Source organism: Choloepus didactylus, chromosome 7 (assembly GCF_015220235.1).
Source record: "Choloepus didactylus isolate mChoDid1 chromosome 7, mChoDid1.pri, whole genome shotgun sequence".
Classification (NCBI taxonomy): Eukaryota; Metazoa; Chordata; class Mammalia; order Pilosa; family Megalonychidae; genus Choloepus; species Choloepus didactylus.
Window position 1 is genome coordinate 5,570,048 of NC_051313.1, and position 24,045 is coordinate 5,594,092.

Consider the following 24,045-nt stretch of genomic DNA (forward strand, 5'->3'; position numbering starts at 1 on the left):
CCCTTCCTGCCTTTCAACTTCTTAGCCAATTAAATAATTTTGAGGACAAAGGTGGAATTCTATCTTTTAGCTTAATTTCATTACTGAATGCAATGACAAATTACACATTCCAAATTTTCCAGTTTGCCAGTTTTAAAGAAATTTTTATGTATTCAAGCAGTAAGTTTTTAACTTCCTGTTAGAACTTGTCCTAATTCTCATATGCAGTGAGCAATTAGCATTCCTGGTCAATGCTATGTAATATATTAGGTGTTAAGATTATTAGCCATCTAGAAAAAATTAGCAAAAAAGGTGAACTTCCTCAAAGACACTTAAATGATTCAATCAGCAGGAAAAGCAGAGGAAGAAAAGCTGTTTGTTCCAAATAAATGCAGTTAGTCTCTCAAAACAAGAATCATTTGCGCCAAGCTAACATGTGAAATTCAAATGGGCAATCTGTATAAAAGGAGGGGCGGGTAGGTGAGAGAAAGACACTGAGATAAGAAGGGGAAAGAGGAAAGAGAAGACAAACTGGGAAATTTCTAGGGGCATAAATAGGTATCCAATGAGAGTTCCAGAAGGATGGCTTTAAAAAGGCTGGCGGAAGTTCTAAAATATAGTTCTGCAGGTATGAAGTTTTCACTTTGATGGCCCTCCCTAGCCCCAACCCAAGGGAGAAAAAGGTTTAAATATAGACTGTTGCATTTACTTTAATTTTGCTTTAGGGCAAACTAGTTTCAATTATGGCCTCTGGGACTATCAAAAGTCATGAAAATCTTATTTTTAAATTAAAGCACAGATTAATAAAAATTCAGAGTACAAAAAAGAAATAAAAAGTCTTACCTATTTTAAATAGCACAAAAAATACAGGTGAAAAGCCTGCCTTTCCTCACCCTCCACCCATCCTCTCAGGGTCTTCCCAGTTTCTAGGGCACCCTCCTGTGCTGATGTAAGATCTCGGAGCTAATCCACAAAGAGCAGAGCGGTTCCTCTTTGATAAGTATTTGTGTTCCTGACTAAATCTAAATCCTCCAAGTGAACCCCTTAAAATGGAGATGGCACACTTTTTACAAATGGTAATATGTGTTCTGCATACTATACTATTCTATGCAGCTTTACTTATTAGATCTTAGCAATAATTTCAAATTAATCTATATAAACCTGCCTTGTTCTTTTCAGTGGCTACGTAGTGTCCCAGTCTGTGCATGAACCACAATTTATAAAGAAATCCAGTGCAGTGGGATGGGCACTGAGGTTGCTTCCAATGTTTTGCTACTACAGATAATGCTACAGTGAATAGTCTCATACACTCTGTGTGTGTGTGTATGTGTGTGTGTGTGGTTATGAAAAATTGATGGAAAACAGAACTGCAAAATCAGGTGGCATAAATTTCAAATTGAACAATTCAATAAATATATTTAGCTTGATTTTGTTAAGTGCTAATAAATAGATTAAACTATAGCTAGCAATGTTTGGCATATTTTCCCCCATAAAATTTGTCAAATGTTTAAAGGTACATAATAACATAAATTAAAAAAAAATGTTAGAATGCAACATCTTTGAGGGATCTTGGAGATACTCCGTTGAGTCTAGCGCACTGAAGATGCAGATGACTGTACACATTCTTCGCAGAGATCTTCTAAAACAAGGCAGGCCTACCACCCTCTCGAGCTAAATGCCAACTGCTTTGTGTTCTTGCCCAAGTTAAAATCCTCCAGGCAATCCCCTTTCTCTATGGAGAAGGCATACATTTTGATCAGCATCCTGCACGAACTTTTAAATGCTTATCTGTGAATCCCCATCCGATTAACTAAATAAACAACATTGACAAGAATAAAACTTAGACTTCACAGGGAAAACATTTAGCTATTTAATACGACTCCATCTGAGCAGCCTGCGGTGGTCACAGACACACAGCTGACCTGGGAACCGTGGCGCAGGGCGGGTGGCGCCTGGCAAGCTTCGTGGTACCTGGAAAAATGGTTTTGTTGATATTTTGAGATCTCAAGTCTACTTACTTATGCTTCTTTCTGATTTGGACAGGTCCCCTTCGTCACTATGCAATAGGCTGCCGCTCCTGACAACGTGTTGGAGTGGGGACCTCGGAGACCCTCCTGCGGAGCACGCACTGGGCTGGGGGCTGGCCATGTCCTTCTTCCCATTATTTAACATCAAAGACGTGCTAACTAGTACTGCCAGCCAATTTTTAAGCAGATGGTCTTATAGTACATTAGATGTGATTTGTACTCATTAAAGAATTTAGCATGCAAAGATTTCTAGTTAGGTACCAACTTGTTCTTATTGACAAACTGGTGTGGGCATTCAGAAAAGGGAAAAATGGGTGTTGGTTACAAAATGAGAGAAGACCATTCGAGAAGCAGAATTAAAAAGAACACTGAAGGGAGACCAGATGGCCGGGGCTCAGCCCGGGGTGCACGCCCTGCAACTCAAGCCCGTGTGTGTGTCCAACAGCCTCAAGAAGGGCACCAGATTCGTCAAGTGGGATGATGACTCCACTATTGTTACTCCAATTATTTTGAGGACTGACCCTCAGGGATTTTTCTTTTACTGGACAGATCAAAATAAGGAATCCTCCCTTTATTGACAAATAAACCGACCAGAAAAAAACTAAAGGACAGAAAATATGTAGATGTGATAGGAAGCTCGCCATCTGATCACCTCTATTCAGTACATTTGAGAATATTAAAATCCACATTTCTCCCATGAGAATATTTGGTTTTCACGCTGCCTTCTGTTGGGAACTTGGATTGTACTTAAAATGATTTTGCATGAGATTGCTCTTCAGCATTATACAAAACTTCCCGTTTAGGTGCTGTGGTCTAGAAATTGTATTGCATCACGGCAAAAAAGCACCTGTTGGAAGTGAATTCCTCAATGACAAGTTTGATGGGGCAGAACTAGTTGCTATGCTGGTATACATAATGATTCTATTTTTAAGTGAACACTTGTTCCTATAGCATGGCTTAATTATACAAGAGGACAGCAGCTTCAGCACTGCAGTTGAATATTGAGATCCTGGGATACTAGGGTAGATGGGAACTTCAATTATGTTGTGACTTTTTCATATTTTTTTTTTTTTTTAACTCTTACAGGGTTAATTAATAGAGGAAAACAAAGCAAAAACAAACAAATAACACCCAAATACTAAAACAATTTTGGATTTTTGGTTTCAGTAGATTGAGATTTCCTAGAAGCGGATTCCAAGACTAGGATTCAAGCTCAGGTAGTTGATTTGAGAGATGACCCCATGGGGTGTGGGCAGTGGGCAAGTGGGATTGGCAAGGAAAGGCAGCTGAGAAAGGGTGAGCTATCAAATAATTTAACATTGTGTTTGATTGCTCTGGGGTACTTAGGGAGACAGTGTGGAGCATACCTCAGAATTTCTCCAATAGAAAAACGAGGGAGCTGAGGTATTTACCCACCACTTCCCATCATCAGTTGCTGGGGGAAGCTCCCCTGTGGGAGTTATCTTCCTGGCATGTACGCCAGCCCTTCTCGATGACCGAGTGTGTCCCCGACAAGCAGGGCCCTAAACTTCAAAACAAAACAAAACAAAAGCAAAATCCTCAGACATAGCAGCCAGTGCTTACAGCTAGAAGCTGTCAGGTTGACACACATGGGACTGGGTGGACATCACCAACAGTGGCTACTCTGGTGGCTTTAATTTTTAGTAGGTCAGACTTTAGAAGTCTCTACCACAGGGGAAAACTGGAGGCTGAACCTGGTCTGCAAACAGATCTTGCTTAGCTGGCACAGAGCATTAAAAACATGAGTTGCCTTATTTAAAAACCTGGGGAGTTCATATACAAATCTGGATTTCTCAGAAAATCAGACGGTGTGGGGACACTTGGCCCACTCACCCCATGGCCGCACTGGGCCGGAATAGAACACCACCTGCCTGCTTTAGACAGGGCGTGTTCTCTAGTCTGCCCCACTCCCCACTAAGCCAGCTTGCCTCACGTACATTGCCTCTCAGGATTCTTTAGATATTTGAATATAAAGTATCAGGTATCTGTGGTAATGTCTTTTACTGGAAGCTTCAGTAAGCTGCTGATTATGAAGTTTCATGTGGAATGAAGTTAATTCTGTCATAGAGGCCCGCTGGAGTACCCTGGCTTAAAGAAGAATCAATTTTACCACGGGAAATGACCAACGGTCCTGCACGTAAATGCCACAGGCAAATCACATGGTATTCCCAGTCTGTGTCCTCTCTGTGAAATATGGGTCTGAAGTATGTGAGCCCTGAGGTCCTTCTCAGCTTTTAAAGACTGTTATTACAAAGTGACCTTCATGTGGCTTTGTGCTAAGCAAGATTTATAAATATGACTTCTTGGCACAGAATTTCTTATTTTATTGGGCCATTAATCTATGGGAATAATAATGGTGGGCTCTGAGACATCAAGCAGAATGACTTTCCTTTCTGAAATAAATGGAATTAACTTTACCCCAGCTTCAAGGCAGCAGGCCACTGACCAGATTAAGCCAAACAGTGTAGCCCACCCTTTCTTTACTATAGAGCTGCAGTGTCCAATATGGTAGCCTAGAGCTGCATGTGGCCTTTTTTTTTTTACATAAAAGTTTAAAGTAATTAAAAGTAAATTAAATTAAAAGTCATTTACTCAGCCACACAAGGCACATTTCAAGTGCTCAACAGCTGCCTGTGGACAGGTGCAGTTATAGAACATTTCTATCACTGCAGCAAATTCTATTGGATATATCTGCATAGAGATTGGATCAGGAATGGACTATTCAGAACCAGTGCAAAGTTAGGGAAAGTTCTGTGAATCTATGGGGAAAGAATCTTTCTTTCTTTGGCTGGATTATGTGCCACAAAGATGTGCTATCTGGATCTGGTCATGCTATTTTGTTCCTATGAAAGAAGATACTGGGGGTAGTTTAGACTTCAGGAGCCTAAGGGGGAGTCTGCATTCCTGTAGGTGTGAACCCATAGCAAATAGGATTCTTGAAGGTGTTAATTTTACTGAAGTTGTGGCCCAATCAAACGAGGTTGGGCCTTAATCTTGATTACCAGAAGCTTTATGAAGAGAAAGAAACTGGAAACCAGTGTTAAAGAAAGCCAAGGGGAGGAGCCAGAAGCCAGAAATCAGCAGAACCTGGAAGAGAAAAGAGAGGGCATCACCCTGTGATGGGAGGCAGAGATGTAAGCCAAGGATCGCCAAGGATCGCCAAGGATCGCCAAGGATCGCCAGTGATCATCAAGGATTGCCGGCAAGCCAGTCCCAAAAGTTACAGCTCTGGGGTGAAAGTATCACCTTGCTGATTGATGCCTTGGGTTTGGACTTCTCTCAGTCTCAAAACCATAAGCCAATAAATTCCTGTCGTTTAAGCCAAAAACAAAAAAACAAACAAAAAAAAACACTGAAGGAGGATAGCATTTGGAGAGGAAGAAAAAAGGAAGGAAGACAAGTTACTTGAGGAACAGCCTAAAAAAGGTAAGAAAACGGGGATGGAGGACTGAAGTCGCAGTAGGTGCATGGAATGGCACTGGTGCGGGAGGGTCAGGCCAGATGTGGCAGCCTTGCAAAGCGTTATGGGAGGTCTCAAAGGCAGTACTCCCAACACTTACAAAGAAAAACAACAAAAAACCTAGGTTTCCCTCTCTTTATGAGGTGGAGTGGCATTTACAATGAAAAGGCTAGCATTAGTTATAAGATAATTCTATAATTTAACTGATTTCATTTTATTGCTAAGATCTTCTTCCTTAATATCTACAGACTGTAAAACAGGTATGTTTCAAGAGAAAGGAAAAATCGGGCAGGCCGTTGCCTACATCTGATATCTACACTGTGTTAACGCACAGGAGGCAAACACTTGGCTTGTTTAAACAATCACCACCCCTGCCTTCCCTGCAGGCCCTCTGCTTTTTTGTGGAAGAACTCAAAACTGTATATTAGTACACACCATTCTTTTCAGCTATCTTAAGGATTTCCCTTTGATAAAAGTACATCCTGGACCTTTATATGAGAGAAAGTAAATCATTCCCAAAGTGAGTGAAAGGGGAAACATCTGCTATGTTTATAAACTAAAAATGTGATTTCATTTTCTATTAGGCAACTATGAACTTTTTTTTTTTTTCACTGTCTTAAGAATAATATAAAAAAAAAAATCTGAACTAAGAAGAGGAGATTCCAATATTGCAAATAAACCAATCTTTAGGGAAAACATATGATCCGAAAAGTAGGTTTTGATTTGACAGGCTTTTAGTTCCTTGCAGATGGCACACAGAAGGGAGGGGGCAAAAACATGAAGCCAGAGGGATGAGGTGCAAATTCTAGTTCTGCCAGTTTCTAGGCATGTTTGTTTTCTTGGAAAAACTGCTTAACCTCTTCAGTTTTTAAATCAGGGAAAGCAGTGTCTGAGAGAGCTCCTGCAGGAACATAATGTGGAGATTAACCGTGTCCAGGTGACCATACAACTCTGCCCTGAGATGCACATCTAAGGCAACAAGCACCCTTAGGCAGCTTTCCTGAAGATCAGCAGCCCCTGAGTGTGCCCCTCTCTCTGCATTCACAAAATGACTCTAAAAGTGTTCATTAAGTGACAACAAAGTGTGCTGCCTTTCTTTGAGGCAAAAGGAAGCTAATTCGCTGGACACCGACTTTACAGAAGGTGTAGGAGGAATCAGCTTTCATATTTTCTCCCATTTAATAATTAAAACATCTATAAGAAGTAAGTGTAATTAATTTTATTTTACAAAGAGAAAAACCTAAGTGGAGAGAAGATGAGTCTGGAGTCTAGAGGTAGGAACTTTCAAATTTACGTTACCTTAAAGAGCTCACTTTCATCAATTTAAAACTAAAAACTAGCAATACTTAAGGTAACATAAATTTGAAAGTTTTAAAATAGGAGGAAAAAAGATAATCAAAATTGCTGCTGAAATGGTAAAAATAAAGAATTTTTAAATGTTATGCAAGTCATGCAAAATAACTGAAATGGGTGGTGTAAAAGGACATTGCAAGTGAAAATCAATGAAGTAATAGTGGGTTCTCTAATAGAAATAGTACAGGGATGACCCTCATTCTATCAAAGAAATGTTTTGGAAGTCTGTGCAGTTTATTACCATAGATAGCCCTTACAATGGGATAAAAGTAAAATTTTACATTTGTTGGGTAAAAAAAATTTCTTGGGAAGAAGAAAAATAAACGTAAGTTTTAAATTATGCTTTTAAATGTCTTCTATTTAAAAGGGTGATGATACTCCAACAATGCATAAATGAAAGCATACCCACGACTTTGTGGAATTTCATCCATGTACCGACTTTACTTTTACCTGGAGAGTATTATGTCAGATCTTTTTTCTATGAAAACAGGTGTAGCACCGATTTATTCCGAGACAGCAGACACCCCACCCCCTTTTCTGTCCCTAAATAAGGTCACACATTAGTAATGTTAGAATACAGGCGCCCCTCCCCGTCATCAGAAGCACCCTGTCCAGGCCGGGGCAGGGCCCTCAGGGAAGGGGACAAGACGCCCACCCTGCCATCCCAGGGGAGCCTGGGGACACATCCCAGAGCAAGTTCCACTCACCTCAGTGTGATTCCTGGACCACAGGGAAGGGAAAGGAAGGGAAACAGCAGGGAATGGGGAATCTTAGAAACGGCCGCTGCTAGTAACACACATGGTTAATAACAACCACAGGCGTGCTTGGTCGTTCCTGCTAAGAACTCGCTAACGGGAAGCCGCGCCTGCTGTGCGCCTGCTGCGCGCCTGCGGGTCCCACCTGCGCCGTGCGGCTCCGCGGGGGTGTTGGCGGGGGCGTGGGCGCCGGGGGGGATCCGCACCCCGGAGCTGCCGGCCGCGCTGGGGTCGTAGGCTGCAGGCCAGGCGGCGGCGGGCGGCGAGGGCAGCGAGGCGGCGCCCGCGTCTTCGTGCTCCTCCGCTGCTGTCACAGAGAACACGCACGACGTTAAACCAGGCGTTTCCAGGGAAAATACCAAACAAAATCAAAGCTGTCTAGGTACAAGGAGGAAATGAGACTTTGTTATGGTAACTTCAGAAATCTAGGCCTTTAAAAACTACTGTATCATTAGCTGAATTTCAAAATATTTTGAGAAAACTAAACCCTGAGTGTTTATTTAACGTAGCAATAGGCCGCTTTGGGGAATCTTAACAATCAAAAAAGAAAAAAAGAAAAAAAAAAAAAGGAAGGTAGAACTATAGATTTCTGGGACAGGGAAGATTTTGCCATTTTCTATCAAATTTTTTTCAACAACCTTTTTTTTTTTTCTGCTTACATACATATTACATGCTCACTGAGGATGATTCTAGCCAAACAAAAAGGAAAAGCAGATCTCCCTCCCAGTTTTTACTGGCAACCTGGACCCTGTGGACATGTTTATTAATTTACGTACACTAACATCATTTTGTCCTACTTACAGAGTTTGAGATTTTACTTCCCACTTCCCTGTTTTCCTTTTAATCATCAAAATTTCTACAGAAAGTAAACACCCACCAAGAAGAATGTGGATATATAAAGAAGAAAAGGCTTAATCAGTGACCCTCTCTTCACAGTTGTAAAGCAAATCATATTCCTTTGTAAAAATATAATTAATGCTACATATATCAGGCATTCCAAGCAATTTAGGTTTCACCTAGTACTAGAAGAATAAAAACAAGGGAAATGGTCCTGAATGAAGTCTGATACATTAGTTAAGTATGAAAAAATTCTAAGTAAACATTGCAAGGTTTCAATATATTTTAAGAAGGACTAAATAAGAGAGAATTTTAAAAACTTGGTAATTACTGCTAAATTGTCCTGTAGAATCACTTTCTTTTGTCAGTGTTATCCATGACCACGTTTTCTTTTAGGAAAATGTTAACTGCTAACCAATGTGTACAGTGTGAAACCTCTCATTTAGAAAGCACATCATCAGTTGGCAATGCAGACTGAGTTTCACTCATATTTTAGAGGAGGAAAAAGCAAGTCCTGTTCATACCAAGAGAACTTCCAACTTGCCCTAATTTAAACTTAAGAGCATCATTGTACACCTATCTACAAATTACACGGGAACACAACTGACAAAAATGCTTGAAATTTGTTTTAAACAGGTTCAGTTACATTAAAAAAGAGTTGTTACTGAACATAGTACTACCAGAATCTGATTTATCACCTTGTTACTATTGCTTCTTCCTCTGAAATTTTTATACCACAAAATAATGTTCACATTCGAAAGGACTGGGAGGAAATACTAACTGGCTGGCTACTGGAGGGGTTCTAACACAGACTACCACCTGCTGACATCCAGCTCGCCAGACAGTGGGATGCTCAGAAGAGGAGGAGGGAAGCTCCCTGCGGGGAATGCTGGGGGTGGCAGGGCAGTGAATGTTGGCTGACACCCTACGATATCACATGACACAGTAAGAAATGCAGAGAAACAGCTACATATTTCTTTGAAAATATACATTTTTATTATTAAGAGGCCAAAAGGCTATCTTTCAAGATAAGACTTAATGAGAAAATCCAAATACCTAATACTTGATGTAAAGTTTCAGTTTTTCATAAACAAAAAGTAAGCAGTTCAGTGTTAATGTCCTCTCAGAACGCTGGGCATCTGCAGGCCACCTTACCATACCAGGAGCTGGGCCCTGCTCTGGAGGAGAAGTAAGCCGGTGTCCACACACGACAGCGCAGCATGATAAGAACAGTGAGAGGCCCAGTAGTAAATGGTGTGGAGAAGCAAAGAGGTTATGATCCAACTTTCTTTAGACAAGTAAATAAAACAGGCTTCTCTGAGAAAATGGCATCTGAGCTTGCTCCTGAAAGACAGGCAGGCGTCTGCATGTAGGGACTGAAGAGGAGGCTTATGATGCTGATGGCACGAGACACAAACGCTCCCACAGCACTGTCACACACTAGGGGAGGTGTTATCAGTAGTGGTTGCCTGGTGAGGACACTGAGGTTGAGAGTAAATACATAATGTAAAGGAGGGCATGCAGTAAACAGCAGCCAACAGTGTGGACCACACTGGGCACCTCAGACTCGACAGTGCCACCATCTTACTGGATTGAGGAGTCAGAGGAAGGAGCCTGGGGATCTCAGAACAGCTGGAAGGGGACTGTGAGGAGGGGGGTATCCCAGAAAAGACAGGGGACCCTATAGAAAACAGCAGCTGTAAGTGAAAGGATGGGCAGAGTTTGAGTTCAGGTAAGTTAACTGCCTGCCAGAGCAAGAATCAAGACTTCGCAGAGGAAGGTAACATAATCCAGAGTGGCTACAACAAGTTATAAACCATAAAATCACTAAAATACAGAAATATAAGGAAAATGTGACCACAGTCAAGAGAAAAAGCAATCTACAGACCAGATATTGAAATTAGCAGAAAGGAACTGTAAAGCAGCTATTATAAATATGTTCAAGGTCATAAATTAAAATATAGTCATAATGAATGAAAGATGGAAAACTCTTTAGAAGTGAAAACTGTAAGAGAGCAACAACAACAACAAAAACAGATGGAACTAATAGAAAACAAATGGAAAAATATACAGTATAAAGGTACATGTGCCTAATAACAGAACTTCAAAATCAATGAAGCAAATTGACACAACAAGAAAAACCGACACAGCAGTGGATTTTAACATCATCCTATGTTTCACATTCACAAAGCAGAATGTTATTTTCAAATGTTTATGGAACATTCACCAAGAAAGATTATATGCTGTGCCATGAAACAAATCTTGAAACTTCAAAATACTGAAATCTTGCAGAGTATGTTCTCTGCACAAAATGAAATTTACTTATAATCAATAACAATAATGTATCTTGAAAACCCCCAATTACTTTGAAATTAAGCAATATACTTCAAAATAATCAAGGAAAAAAAATCACACAGAAAATTAGAAATAGTTTGCAATGAATGATGTCAACATTTGTGGGGTGTAGCTAAACCTGTGCTCAGAGAAAAACTGCTATCTTTAAATACTTAGAAAAGAAGATTCAAAAATATATTATAAGGATAATACATCACTACCAAATGGAGTTCACCAAGGAGTGAGTGGCTGGTTTAACAATGGAAAAGCAACCAAAGTATTATTAACATAATACAGGAGGAAACCATATGATCACTTCAATAAATGTAGAAGGGAGAGAGGAGGAGAAAGTGGAGGAGAAAGAAGAGGAAGAAGAAGAGAAAGAAAAGGAAGAGGGGTGGAGCAGCAGCAGGAGGAGGTGGTGGGAGGGGATATGGATGAATGAGAGAAAGTTGAATCTGGGCTAAAGGTATAGGGGCGTTTCTTATACCATTCTTGCAACTTTTCTGTAAATCTGAAATTTGATCAAAGTTGCTATGTAAAAGGAGTGGTTTCAATAATTTCAACTACTTTCCATTTTCTTTACATCACCAGTTCTGTGTAGTATTTATTCAAACGGCATGGTGGTGTGGTATACAGCTGGCACTCAAAAACCAAGCCATGGAAACCAGATACTGATCTATTTGAATGTTAATAAAATTCACTGCAGTTGAAGCACTTTTTTCTCAGAACACTTTTTTGTACTAATAATATGGACTTGCCATGTAGTTTCTAACAATATGGTGACTTAATTCCATACAGCATTGTTTTGAAAAGTAAATATACTATGCCTTTGTTCTGAACCTGGATTAACCAAGTTAAAGTATCTATTATTTTCTACTGATTGTACTAGAAATTCAATTCCAGAACAGAAACCTAGATTTTTGTTAAACACAATTATCTTTTATACCAAAAGATACAGTAAGGGATAATGGAAAAAAAAAAAAAAAAAGGACCCAACAGAACACGATGCTACACTAAGAGGAAGGATTGCATTTCCTATTACCTGTATGCTTTGCACATATTTTAAAAAGAAAAACAAGCCAAGGTTTCAAAAGACTTTTCTCACACATGCAGCCTTACTGACGCCCCTGCAGAGCAGAGGGCATTTCTGAGGCAGCAGTGAGAGAGCAGGGCTGGGGGTGACTCACAGCCAGGGCTCTGTGTGACATGTCCTCACAAGCAGATACCAGGCTAGCGGGAGAAGGTCACACTAGGGGTTCTCATGTGGATTGACACCTTTTTGTTTTTTTACAAGGCTTGGTGCACAAGAAAAATACAAATAAGGCTTGTTATTTAATGTCAAACTGGTTGAGGAAAAAAAAAATGCGTCTGCTAAAATGATGAACAAAGAAAGGTGGAACTCCAAAGAGGTGGGAGAATAGACTTTAGAATTTTAAAGAGTTGGGTTCGAGTCTTGGCTCTATTAGCTAGTTATCAGAGCTTGGACAAGCTATTTATTCTTTCTAAATCCTCATTTTCCAACTATAAATGGGGAGGCCTACCTACCTCCAGAAGTTACGCGGAGTAAATGATATGTGGCAGGATTTAGAAGACAGGCAAAGGAAGATGATGCATTAGGAAGGGTGGTGTTAGTTAAAGAAAGAGGTGCAGATACCTTACTGACTCTTAACTTCTGTCGCTGCCATAAAGGGTTTATGCAGGGGACGGAAGTAGGAAATAACACTGTAAAGGAGGTCAGTGCCAGGCAGTGGCGAGGTCTATCTTGGTAGGCTACGGATTTCAGATTATTGGAAGTGACTAGTACTTTTGTCATTAGTAGGACTGACAGATTATGTTCAGTATTCATTCAATTATGTTCAATATCCAGAAGAAAGTAAGTGCAACATTCTAATACTGTAAATGAAAAAAGTGAGAAATGAAGTTGTGGTGACAGAGTTTAGAGAAATCCTGCTCCATGGCTGTGACGAATAACCCAGGAATACAGTCGTGTCTTACGAGCACCTTCCTAGGGAGTCATCAGTGCTGCAGCATTAGCGGAGAGAATGCAGAACTTGGGGTAAGAAGATGTGGCTTATGTCCTTGGCTCCTTCGTGGTTCTCTAGGCCTGGGCAGGCCCAACGCCCTGCCGAACCTCGCTTTCCTCCTTTGTAAATCAGGAATAGCACAGCCTACCTCTGTGGGCACTCTGAGGATATGAGGATATATATGTGAAAATACTTTGAAAGCCTCAAGGCACTACATGAATGCAAGGTGCTTTCTACATAAAATTACTCTAAGAAACATTCTATAGGACACAGTTTGCTTAAAGGCTAAACAAGGCCAAATGATGAAGTGTGCTTCAGGGACAGCCAAACATTAACCTGAAATGCTGTGTGAAAGCTCAGATCTCTGGGTGAGACACCGCAAAACAACTGACACGCAGTATTCATATGTAAAACTTCAATGTTACAAAATCCTAAATAGTCCTCTGAATAAACAAAACATAAAGGTTTTCCTGTCTTCCCCACTCATTCTTTCTAATGTTGGGTTTATTGAGGAATAATTTACACTGAGTAAAATCCATGCTCTTCAGGTGTCCAGCTCCGATAAATTATACAGCTGTGCACCCACAACCATGGCCCCCATAAGGGGTGTTCCCGCCAACCCCCACACGCCCCCCCATGCCCCTCTGTATTCACTGTCCTCCCCCCATGCCCGGAGCTCACTGAAGTGACTTCTGTGCTGACAGCACTGCCTTTTCCAAGGGGTCACATAAATATGACTACATGGTATGTAGCCTTTTGGATTTCATTTAGCTGTTGAGATTAGTCTATACTAGTGCACGTCAGTTGCTCCTTGCATCTGACAGCCAAGTAGTATTCCACTATACACATGGTCCACAATTTTTTGATCCACTCAAAAGTTGATAGCCTCTGTTTTATTTCCAGTTTTGGGAACTGACAGATAAAGTGGCTATAAACTTTTGTGTATAGGTCTTTGGCGGAAACATGCTTGCATTTTTCTTGAGTAAATAACTACCAGGACTAGGATTGCTAGGTCTTGTGATAAGTATGCATTTAATTTTATAAGAAACTGCCAAACTCTTTTCCTTTTCTTTTCCCATGAGCAATATATGAGTTCAGTATACTTGTCAGCACTTCGTGTTGTCAGCTTGTTCATTTCAGCCATTCTAGTAGGTATATAGTGTATCTCCTTGTGGTTTTAATTTGCTTGGCCATAATGACAAAAGATTTCAGCATCTTTTCATGTGCTTATGTGTCACCCACTCATTCCTAAATGATACATGGGTATACACAACATAGTGCCGTATTTTGTCAGTGGATACTTAGACAATCTTGTGCTTATCTGAATGCCATCTGTGCAGAATGACAACTCAATGTTCTTATGAAAAATTGTAAGCAATATACAGATCACTGAAACAGGCTAAACATCATTCAAATGAACCTAAATATTATTTATGCAATCAGTGTGCCCGAGTGAGATACAGTACTGAAAGGACAGAAGGGGAGAGAGGGCACAAAGACATTTAACACATGGTCCATATCTTTCTTCAATTTACTACCTAGTTTAGTTGATCCAAAGCAAAATACTTTGAAATATATTTTTTACTGAATTGAAAGATTAAAAAAATAAAAGACTCCTTTTACGGTTTAGACTTAAAGGATTTCCTCATCTATGACAAAGTGACTGGTGGGGAGCTTAGGTGACTGGCACGAAATTACAGGACCAAGTGATTGCTTCCTAGCGCAAGTTCTCATGGATGTACTTATCTTTGAGATGAAAGAACAGATTTAATGCACCACAAAAAACATCAGCTGTCTAAAAGTGTTGGTTTTGGCACCTGGATCATGAATGGGAAAATCCCAGAATTAATTGACATAGGCATAAAATCAAAAGCATCAAAAACTACAAAACCTTTGATGAGGATAGGATTTTATGTATAAAAGCCATTTGTTACTCTAAATGCAAAAAATACACTGGAACGAAGTATCATTAATAAATAAACTTCATTATTTATGGAAATAAACATTTCACAAGTATTATGGTTCCAAAGTTTTAACATAACGGTTTTGGAATTTGGCATTTAAAAAAGGGTTTACCTTCTGACTTTGTTCTTGACTAGGAAAAACATAAAAGCATAAAAGCATAAAATTTCTGGTAAGGTTTTTTGTTTTTGTTTTTTAACCTAAGTAACTTTGAATGTAGTGATGAAATCTCCACAAAACTCATGGTTAGACCTCATAAAGAATGCTGCTGTCACTACAACAGTATAAGCATGAGAGGTAGAACAATTTATGAAATATAAACAAAGAAAATCCTAGTTAAGATTAGTTAAGCTATATGGGGCATTCTATTCTTACTAAAGGAATAAAAAGCATAAGAGGAAATAAATGGAGAAAAGAGATACAACAATAAAACATTTAACAAGGTTTCTTTTCTTTCAAAAATGCGTAGTAGGAATTATGATGCATTCTTTTCCCAGACTTCTCTGCAATCAAAGTATTTGCATAATGACCTATGCTTCTAAAGGACTTTAAAATGCTAGGGCATATACACCATAGATCAAGAGGGACGTCGACTCAATTTGGGGCAGGAGGGAAAATCCAAGGCTTTTTCAGCTAACAGTAGTGACCCTGGAAGGAAATGAATAGGGAGGCCCAGCTTTGCTACTGTGTGAGAAGCCACAGCTGGCTGAACAGGTCCCCACGCATCCCTGGCTGACCCCAGGGAGACGGCAGGTGGAGAGCAGAAGGGGACCTGAGCACAGGTTGAGCTGGGCATGTGCTCTTTAAATCTCATGGATGGATCAGAGACGACAGGGGCCTTTTGGGCTCAAGTTAAAGATGAAAATGGTAATCCCCAGAGAAATGCTAAGAAAATAACAGCAACAAATAAAATCATATACTGAAAAAGAAGGCAGAAAAAAGAGGAACAGGGAAACCAAAACACGAGGAAAAATGTATTAAAAAAGAGCCAAATTATAGAACAAATCCAACCATATCAATAATGACATTACATTTGAATGGCCTAAACCTCTAACCAAAAGGCAGACGTTGCCAGAAAAGATGAGAAAAGCAAGATCCAACTATATGCTTTCACACTGGATTGGACTGAACATTGGATTCAGACACAAATACCTGGAAAATAAAAGGATGGAAAAAGATACAGCATGCAAATGATAACCATAAAAGAGCTGGAGTGGCTAAATTACTAGCAGACAAAATATATTTTAAGACAAGGAACATAACTTGAGACAAAGAGGGACATTTCAAAATGAAAACAGAAAGGGGCAAAAAGAACCCAACAGTATAATTTAAAAAAACCACATATCATGGCCATGTGGAGTTTATGACAGGAATGCAAAAGAGTTCAAGATTAGGAAATCTTCCAACGAATTCTATTAAATTAATAGATATATGGAAAATTTTTAATGGAATTCATTATATCAATAGGTGGAAGAAAAGACTTGACTGGCTGCCTGTTTTTGTAAACAGTTTTATGGAAAGCAGTCATGCTTGTTGCTGACATGCAGTCTATGGCTGCTTCTGCACTAGAGCAGAGCTGAGCAGTGGCAACAAGGACCTCACAGCCGGCAAGCCTAAAATTTGTTTTATTTGACCCTTTAAGAAAAAGTGTTCTGACCCCTGCGTTAGAGGATCATGTTCACAGATCCTGAGAAGCCGTATAACAAAATGGAATAGGGTAAACCTCAAGGATTAGGAAAGGATAGAGATTTCTTTCTGTCTCACTCCAAAGCCAGCCTCACATTTCATGGGAAAACACCAGATGCCTTTCCATTCAAGTTAGAAATATACCAAAATGCCCACTATCACCCACTGTTTTTTAAATTTTATGTGAAGTATCAGTTTGGAGGCAGATGACTGAAATTAGAGGTATAAAAGTGGAAGGGAGGAGGAAAAGCACCTAACATATACGAATGATATCACTGCATTCCTTTAAAAACCAAGGAAATCAAGTGAAACCATTACAAATGGTATCAGTGGTAAGTAAGGTAGTAGACACAAAATTTTTATACAAAAATCAGCAATTTTCACATATTCAAATAACTGATTAGAAGGCATGGAAAGTTTCCACTTGCAGTAACAATTAAAATCTAAAATTTCCCTGACTAAATTTAGCAAGAAATGTAAAAAGAAACAAAAAAATTTAAAAACTCTGAGATCTGGATAAATGGAAATACACACCATGTTTTTGGATTAGAAGATGGGATATTATACAAATAGCAATTATAAGTAAATTACTTGATAAATTTAATGTGATCACAGTAAAAATAATAGGTTCCTTTTCAACCTAAACTATCCTAGCTGATTCTTTGAAGAACAGCTAGAACAACTGAAGATTAAGAGCAAAGAGGCAGGAGTAACTACCAGCGATCAAGACCCCTGACAGAAGCCTCTCTAGTTAAAACAGCCTGGAACTGATAGACGACTGATGGGTCAGAAAAGAAGGTCCAGAAATTGACTCCAATACAGCGAAACTCTGTGATGATGAGCGTGGTAATGCAAGTGTGGGTTTAACTGACTGGTTCCTGTCTTCCACGCTGCACCCTTTCTTAAAATGGGCAGGCTGAAGTCCTCTGCTTCCTGAAGGAGTGGGTGTAGGGATGAGGACGGGGAGGAGGAGGGGAGGAGGAGGGGGAGGAGGAGGGAAGTGTTGAGGCTTCTGTATCCTTAATATTCCCAGCTTAACTGGCCAGATAAGGCTAAGTAGGCAGCGACACCTCCAGACAGTTTTGGAATCTTGGCTGCTGTCTACAAAGTTCCAGCCCCCTGCAGAACTCGGACTCGGCCCCATCAATACTGAAACCAACGCAAAAAACCGTCACAAGGTCACAAGCGGTGTCCATCCACAGCCAGACCCCAAGTGGATGTGGCTGTGGTGGAGGGACCCTGGGACTCCCTGCCTGCTCCTTGTGGGGCTGGCCCTATGGTTTCATATCCTCACCACAGCACACAGGCATTGTTTTGCAATTGGGTTTTCTGGACTCCAACTACTGAGTTACAGTAATGAAAATGAAGATTCAGGTGTAACATCTGCAGCAACTGGGGTGGCAATGGGCAGGAGGTGATGAAGTGGCTGATTTTTGAATCATTTGGAATTTTCTTAGTTCAGAGAAGAGTGAATGTTGTCTCTGTAACAGTCAGTATATTTCCTACATGTCTAATAAACAAAGCCAAGTGAAAAATATTTCTCTTTTCCCTTTGCATCACACATTAATTGAAAGGCCAAGTGAAATAATGAGATCTTCATGTTTTCATGATTACATTTTTAAAATCCACTTATGTGATGCTAAAAATTTCCTATATATATTAAGTAAAAATAAATAATAATAATAATTAAAAAGCCAGGTGCAGGACAATACGTATATAACCAATTGTGTTAAAAAAAGGGAGGATGTATATTCTTATTTGCTTGTAAGTTCATAAAAAATAATCTCTAGAAGGATATAGAAAGAACTAAAACCAATAATTACTTCCTTGGGTGTTGTTAGGATCTAGAAATAAGGGATAGAAATGAATCTTACTTTATATTTTTAACATATGCTTTAATTTTGAACCATGTGACTGCATTATTACTCAAAAAAATCTCAAATAGTTTAAAAAACACTATGTTATTTGCGATTTGGAGGGACTTTGTAAACTCAAAATGGACCACCTTTTTCCTGTGCAGGAATGAAAACGTACGAGTCGCACATAGCCAAGCCACTGTGCTGACAAGGGCAGATGTCACATACTGGACTTACTATCTCTGTCCCTACATTTTTACTCCTGGTTTTCAGGGATTCTGGACCTGATGGAGGATTATCCCTTCCTGCAAACTGTGAATGACAATATACCAGGCAATGACGAGTCTATGGAACAATTTTATTGAGAACAAGTACGCACCATCCTCTTCGTCCATCCCCACAGGTCCAGCTTGAGGCGTCTCTCCATTCTTTAAACAATTATGGATGTAGGTTGCCTTCCACCGTGCATACTTTCTGTGTTTCATGTTCTAAAAGAGAGTATTTTTACATGTTAATAGTAGACTGTGGTAAAGTAGTCAAATGAAAGTAACACGTGTAGCATGACCCACTCCGTGCTGCGACGGACCCGTTTCTGCAGGCGGAGCTCTGGGAGGGAGGCCGGCCGCCCCGCCCCGTGGCTGGACCCCATCAGCAGGCTGAGGGCCAGAGAGACCCACGGGCAGGCGCTTCCTCGGCACCGTGCAGCTCTCTTCTCGGGTCTCATCTTTCAGAAATGGTCTGCAATGGAAAGATGGGAATGCCTTGCCAGCAAGATTTACAACTCTTATGCACAGGGGAGGGATTCTAAAATTAAACTCAAAAGATAACAACAGCTCCAACTATTTTTACTAAGAAGAAAAAAAAGGCTGAGATGTATAATCAATCTGTGAGAATAAAAGGAAACCTAAGGTGATGTGGTGGTTAAAGCAAAAGATTCAACAAGCTCTATGCTGCCAGCTGGCGAATGTGACCCGCAGCCTGCGCTGGAAGACTCGGCTCGGAGCCTCAGCCACCTGGATTTCAAGAAAGAGAAAACACCTCAGTGTTGCTGGAGGAAGAAATGAAACATCACTGAAGAACCTGCCAGATGCCTCCTCTTCTTCCCTGCCTTAAGATTTCTGCTATGTGCTGTAAAACTAAGACAACATTTTACTTTAAAAGATACAAGTATAAAACTTGAGAATTCTGGATCTGCAAAGGATTTTTGGCTCATATTTTCAACCGATAATTACAATAACCCTGGGCCAGCGGTGACAGCAATCCCCTGGGAGCTTATCAGAAATGCAGAATTTCCAAGCTCACCCCAGGCCCAGGGAACCGGAATCTGAAACAGAATAAGATCCCCAAGCAACGTGTGTGCAAATTAAGGCTCAGAGGGCAAGCAGTGTCAGAGGGTTGCAAGCAGCCGTCCTGGACACAGAGCAGTCTACAGTCTATTGCCCCAGTGCAGGGTTGGGCCAGGTACTTGACTGAATATCTGATAATGTGAAATTCCCAAAGTCCTATAGCCTACAGAGAAGCTGTGTATAGGAACCTAAGTAAAAAGTAACTCCCAAGCTACTGTTTGCTCACAATTCATTTCCATTTCTCATCAAACATTCCTCTTACATATTTCACTTTAGAAATTGCTCTGTACGGTGAGTCCCACTTTCCTCCAGGTACACCCATATTTTGTTCCACCTCATAAACAGTCTTTGCAAAAGAGGGGTCCACAGTTCAGGATGTCACTTCTGCATCTTTCAGTTCACTCCGTGGGGCATTCTTCCCTCTTCCCTCTCTCGTTTCTGTTCCCTGCCAGGAACACAAAGGCGGGCAGCCCTGCACATGGGGGTCTCCCTGGATGTCCCCCAGCCTCTCCACACTGGTGAACCCAAGGGACACTTCTCGGCCCCTCACCAAGCCCCTGTCGGACCACGCCTCCTGCCGGGAGGGCTGCCCTGGTCCTGGTTTTCCCACCCTCCCTTCTCTCGGCGTCTCCTCGGGCTGCTCATCTTCTCTCCGACCTCCAAATAATCTTGTAGCACCTTGTCCTAGCAAAGACCGCAGGCCCGTGGGCCCAATCAGTGCGGGCGCATATAGGATTTAAAATCTGAATTATGTTTCCACATTTAAACACTGGGAAGGTCATGGAACTATCCCAATTTCTAACTTCTCTGCAGCAGATGGAAGGGCTGGAAGCACTGGGCCCACTCAGATGTGGTGGTGATCACGGAGGCAGCCACTCGGGCGACGTGCATTTCTCCGTGTTAGCTCACCCTCCCTCCCCTCTGGGTTCACACACCGAGCTCCTGTCCCCACTGGTCCTACCAGATGCCTGCCAGCATCCTGACTCCTCATCTCCACACAAGCTCTGCTGCCTTTATGTTCTATCTTTATCTTTGTTGTTCTTAAATTTGTCTCCAGCAGGCTTGGCTTCAGACAAGCATCTACTGACACTGTGACATCTCCACTTGGATGCCTCACACACAACTCAAGTTAATTTGTTCCAAACTGTACTCAACTCGTCCCTCACCGCTCTCCCCCATGGAACGTCATTCGCCCAGCTTCCCAGTCAGAAACCTGAGGGGTCGTCAGCACCTCCCTCTTCTCCTCTGCCCCTCCACCCACTTCCTCACCGACTCTGCCATCTTGATTTAGGCTCTGATATTATGTTGAACCTGTCTGCATCTCCCCATTTTCAATCAACAGTCCCCTAATCTCCTTCCTTACATTCTTGCCCCCCCCACCCCAAAATCATTTTCACCCCATTTTCAAAGCAGAGTGATCTTTCTAAAATGTAAATCAACCTGGTCTCACCTCTGTTTAAATCTTTTCAGTGGCTTCCCAATGCACTTAAATACAATACAAATCTCACCTGGGCTACAAGAGTCTATTCCACCTTATTCCTGACTGCCCACCTCCTCCCATGCCCTCATCCCCACTCACCACCACTCAGCTCTACCAGCACCTTTTCTGTCCCTAAATGTGCCAATGCCCACATAAGATGCTCCCCTGCTTCTGTCCCTTTCTTCACCTAGCCAACTCCTACCCAACTCGGCCCTCACAGCTCATCAAATGCCACTTCCTCGGAGACATTTTCCTGACTTCCCCAATCAAGGCAGGACTCCCCAAAAATCCTCTCATCGAGCTCTTATCCCTTCCTTTATTCATATCACAAGTTAGAATTACATATTTATATATGTTTGTGTATAAAGTGCCCCCCATCCCGATATAAGCTCATTAAGGCAGGGTCTACACCTATCTGCTGTTTATAACCAGAGCACTAGGCTCTGTGATCAGTCGTTCAACAAATATTTGGTTCCATAGATATAAATGAAGTTGAAGCAGGACATACAGTCTAAAGTCTTCTTAAACATGTCTCCAATATATTACGGCTTGATTGATTCTGATGGACAGTATTTTGTTCAATATACAGATTAACTATTTCTGTAGCAGTATAATGACTATTAGCTTTAGGAAGTTCAAGTAAGTTAATGATATAATTAGGTAGGCCAATTTGATATTTCCAATATTTGAATGTTTTCAACCTATAAAAAGAGAAGTATCATACGCTTCAACTATTTTTTTCTTCCATTCCTTGAGCAAAGAACATGTGAAAGTACTGGATTTTCCAAATTATTTTTAATTTTTCAAAATCCTCAACAGTCGGGATTGCAGGTTTACAAATTTATGGTCTCTAGGTGCGCACATTCACTTGGGTTTGGTGCTTGCAGAACAACGCTATTTTTAAATGCTCATTATTAGCCTGCATTGTTGCAATGAAAATTAATGAAGTAGTTTACCGATCTTTTATTTTTAGCAGCTTAAAATTGTTCTCTTTCAGAGAAAATCTAAGATACAGTTAACCTCAACATCTTTTAGGTCCAATAAATAGCTGCTATTAAATGATTAAGACCCTCCATTAGACAGTATGGGATATATAAAATAAGTGAATACATTATTTCTGCCCTTAGGGAGTTGATCAACTTGCTATGACATAAGAAGGCTCTTTCCAAAACTTCATAGTATGAATGATGTGGAGAACTTATACCATTCTTGGTTCATTCATTACTACAGAGTTTAAAGCACACTTGTCTAAGCTGTGATGTGATCATTTTAGTAAACAGATTTCTAAATATTTCCCCAAAGCAGATAAAGCAACACCTAGGTTTGGTTCTTTTTTCACGCTGTTTCCAACTTACCCCCTCCATGCAAACTGGTGCTTATAATATTTAGCAGAAATTTTTGGCAGTTGTAACTCAAAACTAATTCACTTTTCCATTTTGTTTTCTTTAAAATAAAAGGTGATAGACATTAAACAATATTGTAAAAGGAAATTTTCAAGATGTCAATATTTTCAAAACATGCTGCCTCCTTTTGGCTAAGTAGACATCCTTTCTGGGAAACAGGAATCAGAAAAAGAACTTTTACTTTTGTCCCTGGCCTCTAAGTTCCTGTTTTGTAACTGGATTGGGAATCAATGACAACTGCAAATTCTGGCCACTAGAGTCAGTGGAGTGTTTTCCTTTCCTTGTTAAATCATTTGCTCTGGCTGCGCTGAAGAATGGCTGGTTAGAAGACACCAACCATAAGCTGGAGCTCAGGTCTCAAGCATTAGTGTATAGAAGAATCACCAGATGATGCAAGGAAAAAATATAAATCGCTGGCACAAACCACGGAAATTCTGATATAAATCATTCTCTATGAGCATACAAAAAAGCTACCTTCAAAGAGACAGCCTTATCATGGTAAGTCTCCAATTCTCCCCCTCTTTTCTCTTGAGCCTACTCACCACTGCTTTTGTCAAGACTTACTGGTTCCTTCTGCACTGCCGATCCAATGTGCAGATGTCACTCCCTATGCATGAAGAGCTGCTCCTGGCCCCTCCTGGAGGCCCGCTGCTTCACTGGTGTCCTGGTTCTCCTCTCACATGCCAGGACGCCCCCTCCCAGTCCTTTTTACTGGTTCCTTTGTTCCTTCTCATCCCCGAGGGTTGGGAGTGTCCTGAGAATAGTTCTCAGACTTCCTGTCTTCCCTTTTTGCACTTCACCTTGAAGACCTCATCTAGTCCAGTGGCTTGAAAGAGCACCCATGCTTCTGCTCAGACCTCTCTCTTCTGAACCCAGAGACAAATGTCCAAGGAGACCCTTCCACTCGCATGCTCAACAGGAGTCTCAATGCTCAACCTGTGCAAAGCAACTCCTGGTCTCCCCCCACCAAAGCCATTCCTCCAGTCTACCCACCTCAGTAAGTGGCAACTCCATACTTGCAGTTCAGCCAAAAACCCTGGTGTCCTTTTTAAGTTTTCTATTTTTCTCACACTCCATCAAAGAATCTCTAAAATTCTGTCTGCTCTACATTCTAAACACATCAGAACTTCTCACCTTGTCGTCTGCAAATTCTGGTTCGAGCCAGAATTTATTTATTTACTCATTTTGCTTCATAAAAGCCAATTTTTTTAAAATTGAGATTGTTCACAACCATACAATTATCCAAAGTGTATGATCAGTTGCCCATGGTACCATCATACAGCTGTGCATCTATCATCACAACTTTTTTTTTCAATTTTTAGAACATGTCCATTACTCCAGAAAAGAAATAAAGAGAAAAAAAAGGAAACTCAAATCCACCCCCCACCCCCATTATTGATTCATAGTTTTGGTATAGTACATTTGTTACTGTTGAAAAAATATTAAAATACTACAAACTGTAGTATATAGTTTGCAATAGGTATATATATATTTTCCTATATGCTCTATTAGTAACTTC

At 40.6% G+C, this 24,045-nt stretch overlaps 1 protein-coding gene across 8 annotated transcripts in view; it reads right to left on the reverse strand.

Annotated features, from left to right (window-relative positions):
* Positions 1 to 24,045, reverse strand: part of VTA1 (vesicle trafficking 1) — a 94,911-nt gene that overhangs the window by 15,097 nt on the left and 55,769 nt on the right. For 4 of the 8 annotated variants that reach the window (XM_037842932.1, XM_037842931.1, XM_037842930.1 and 1 more), the window contains exons 5-6: positions 18,677 to 18,785; positions 7,741 to 7,902 (exon numbers count right to left, since the gene is read on the reverse strand). In XM_037842932.1, coding sequence (XP_037698860.1) covers positions 7,741 to 7,902; positions 18,677 to 18,785 — 271 coding nt within the window. The remainder of the gene's footprint in view (positions 1 to 7,740; positions 7,903 to 18,676; positions 18,786 to 24,045) is intronic. The other 4 variants (XM_037842933.1, XM_037842929.1, XM_037842935.1 and 1 more) reach the window with 2 other exon arrangements.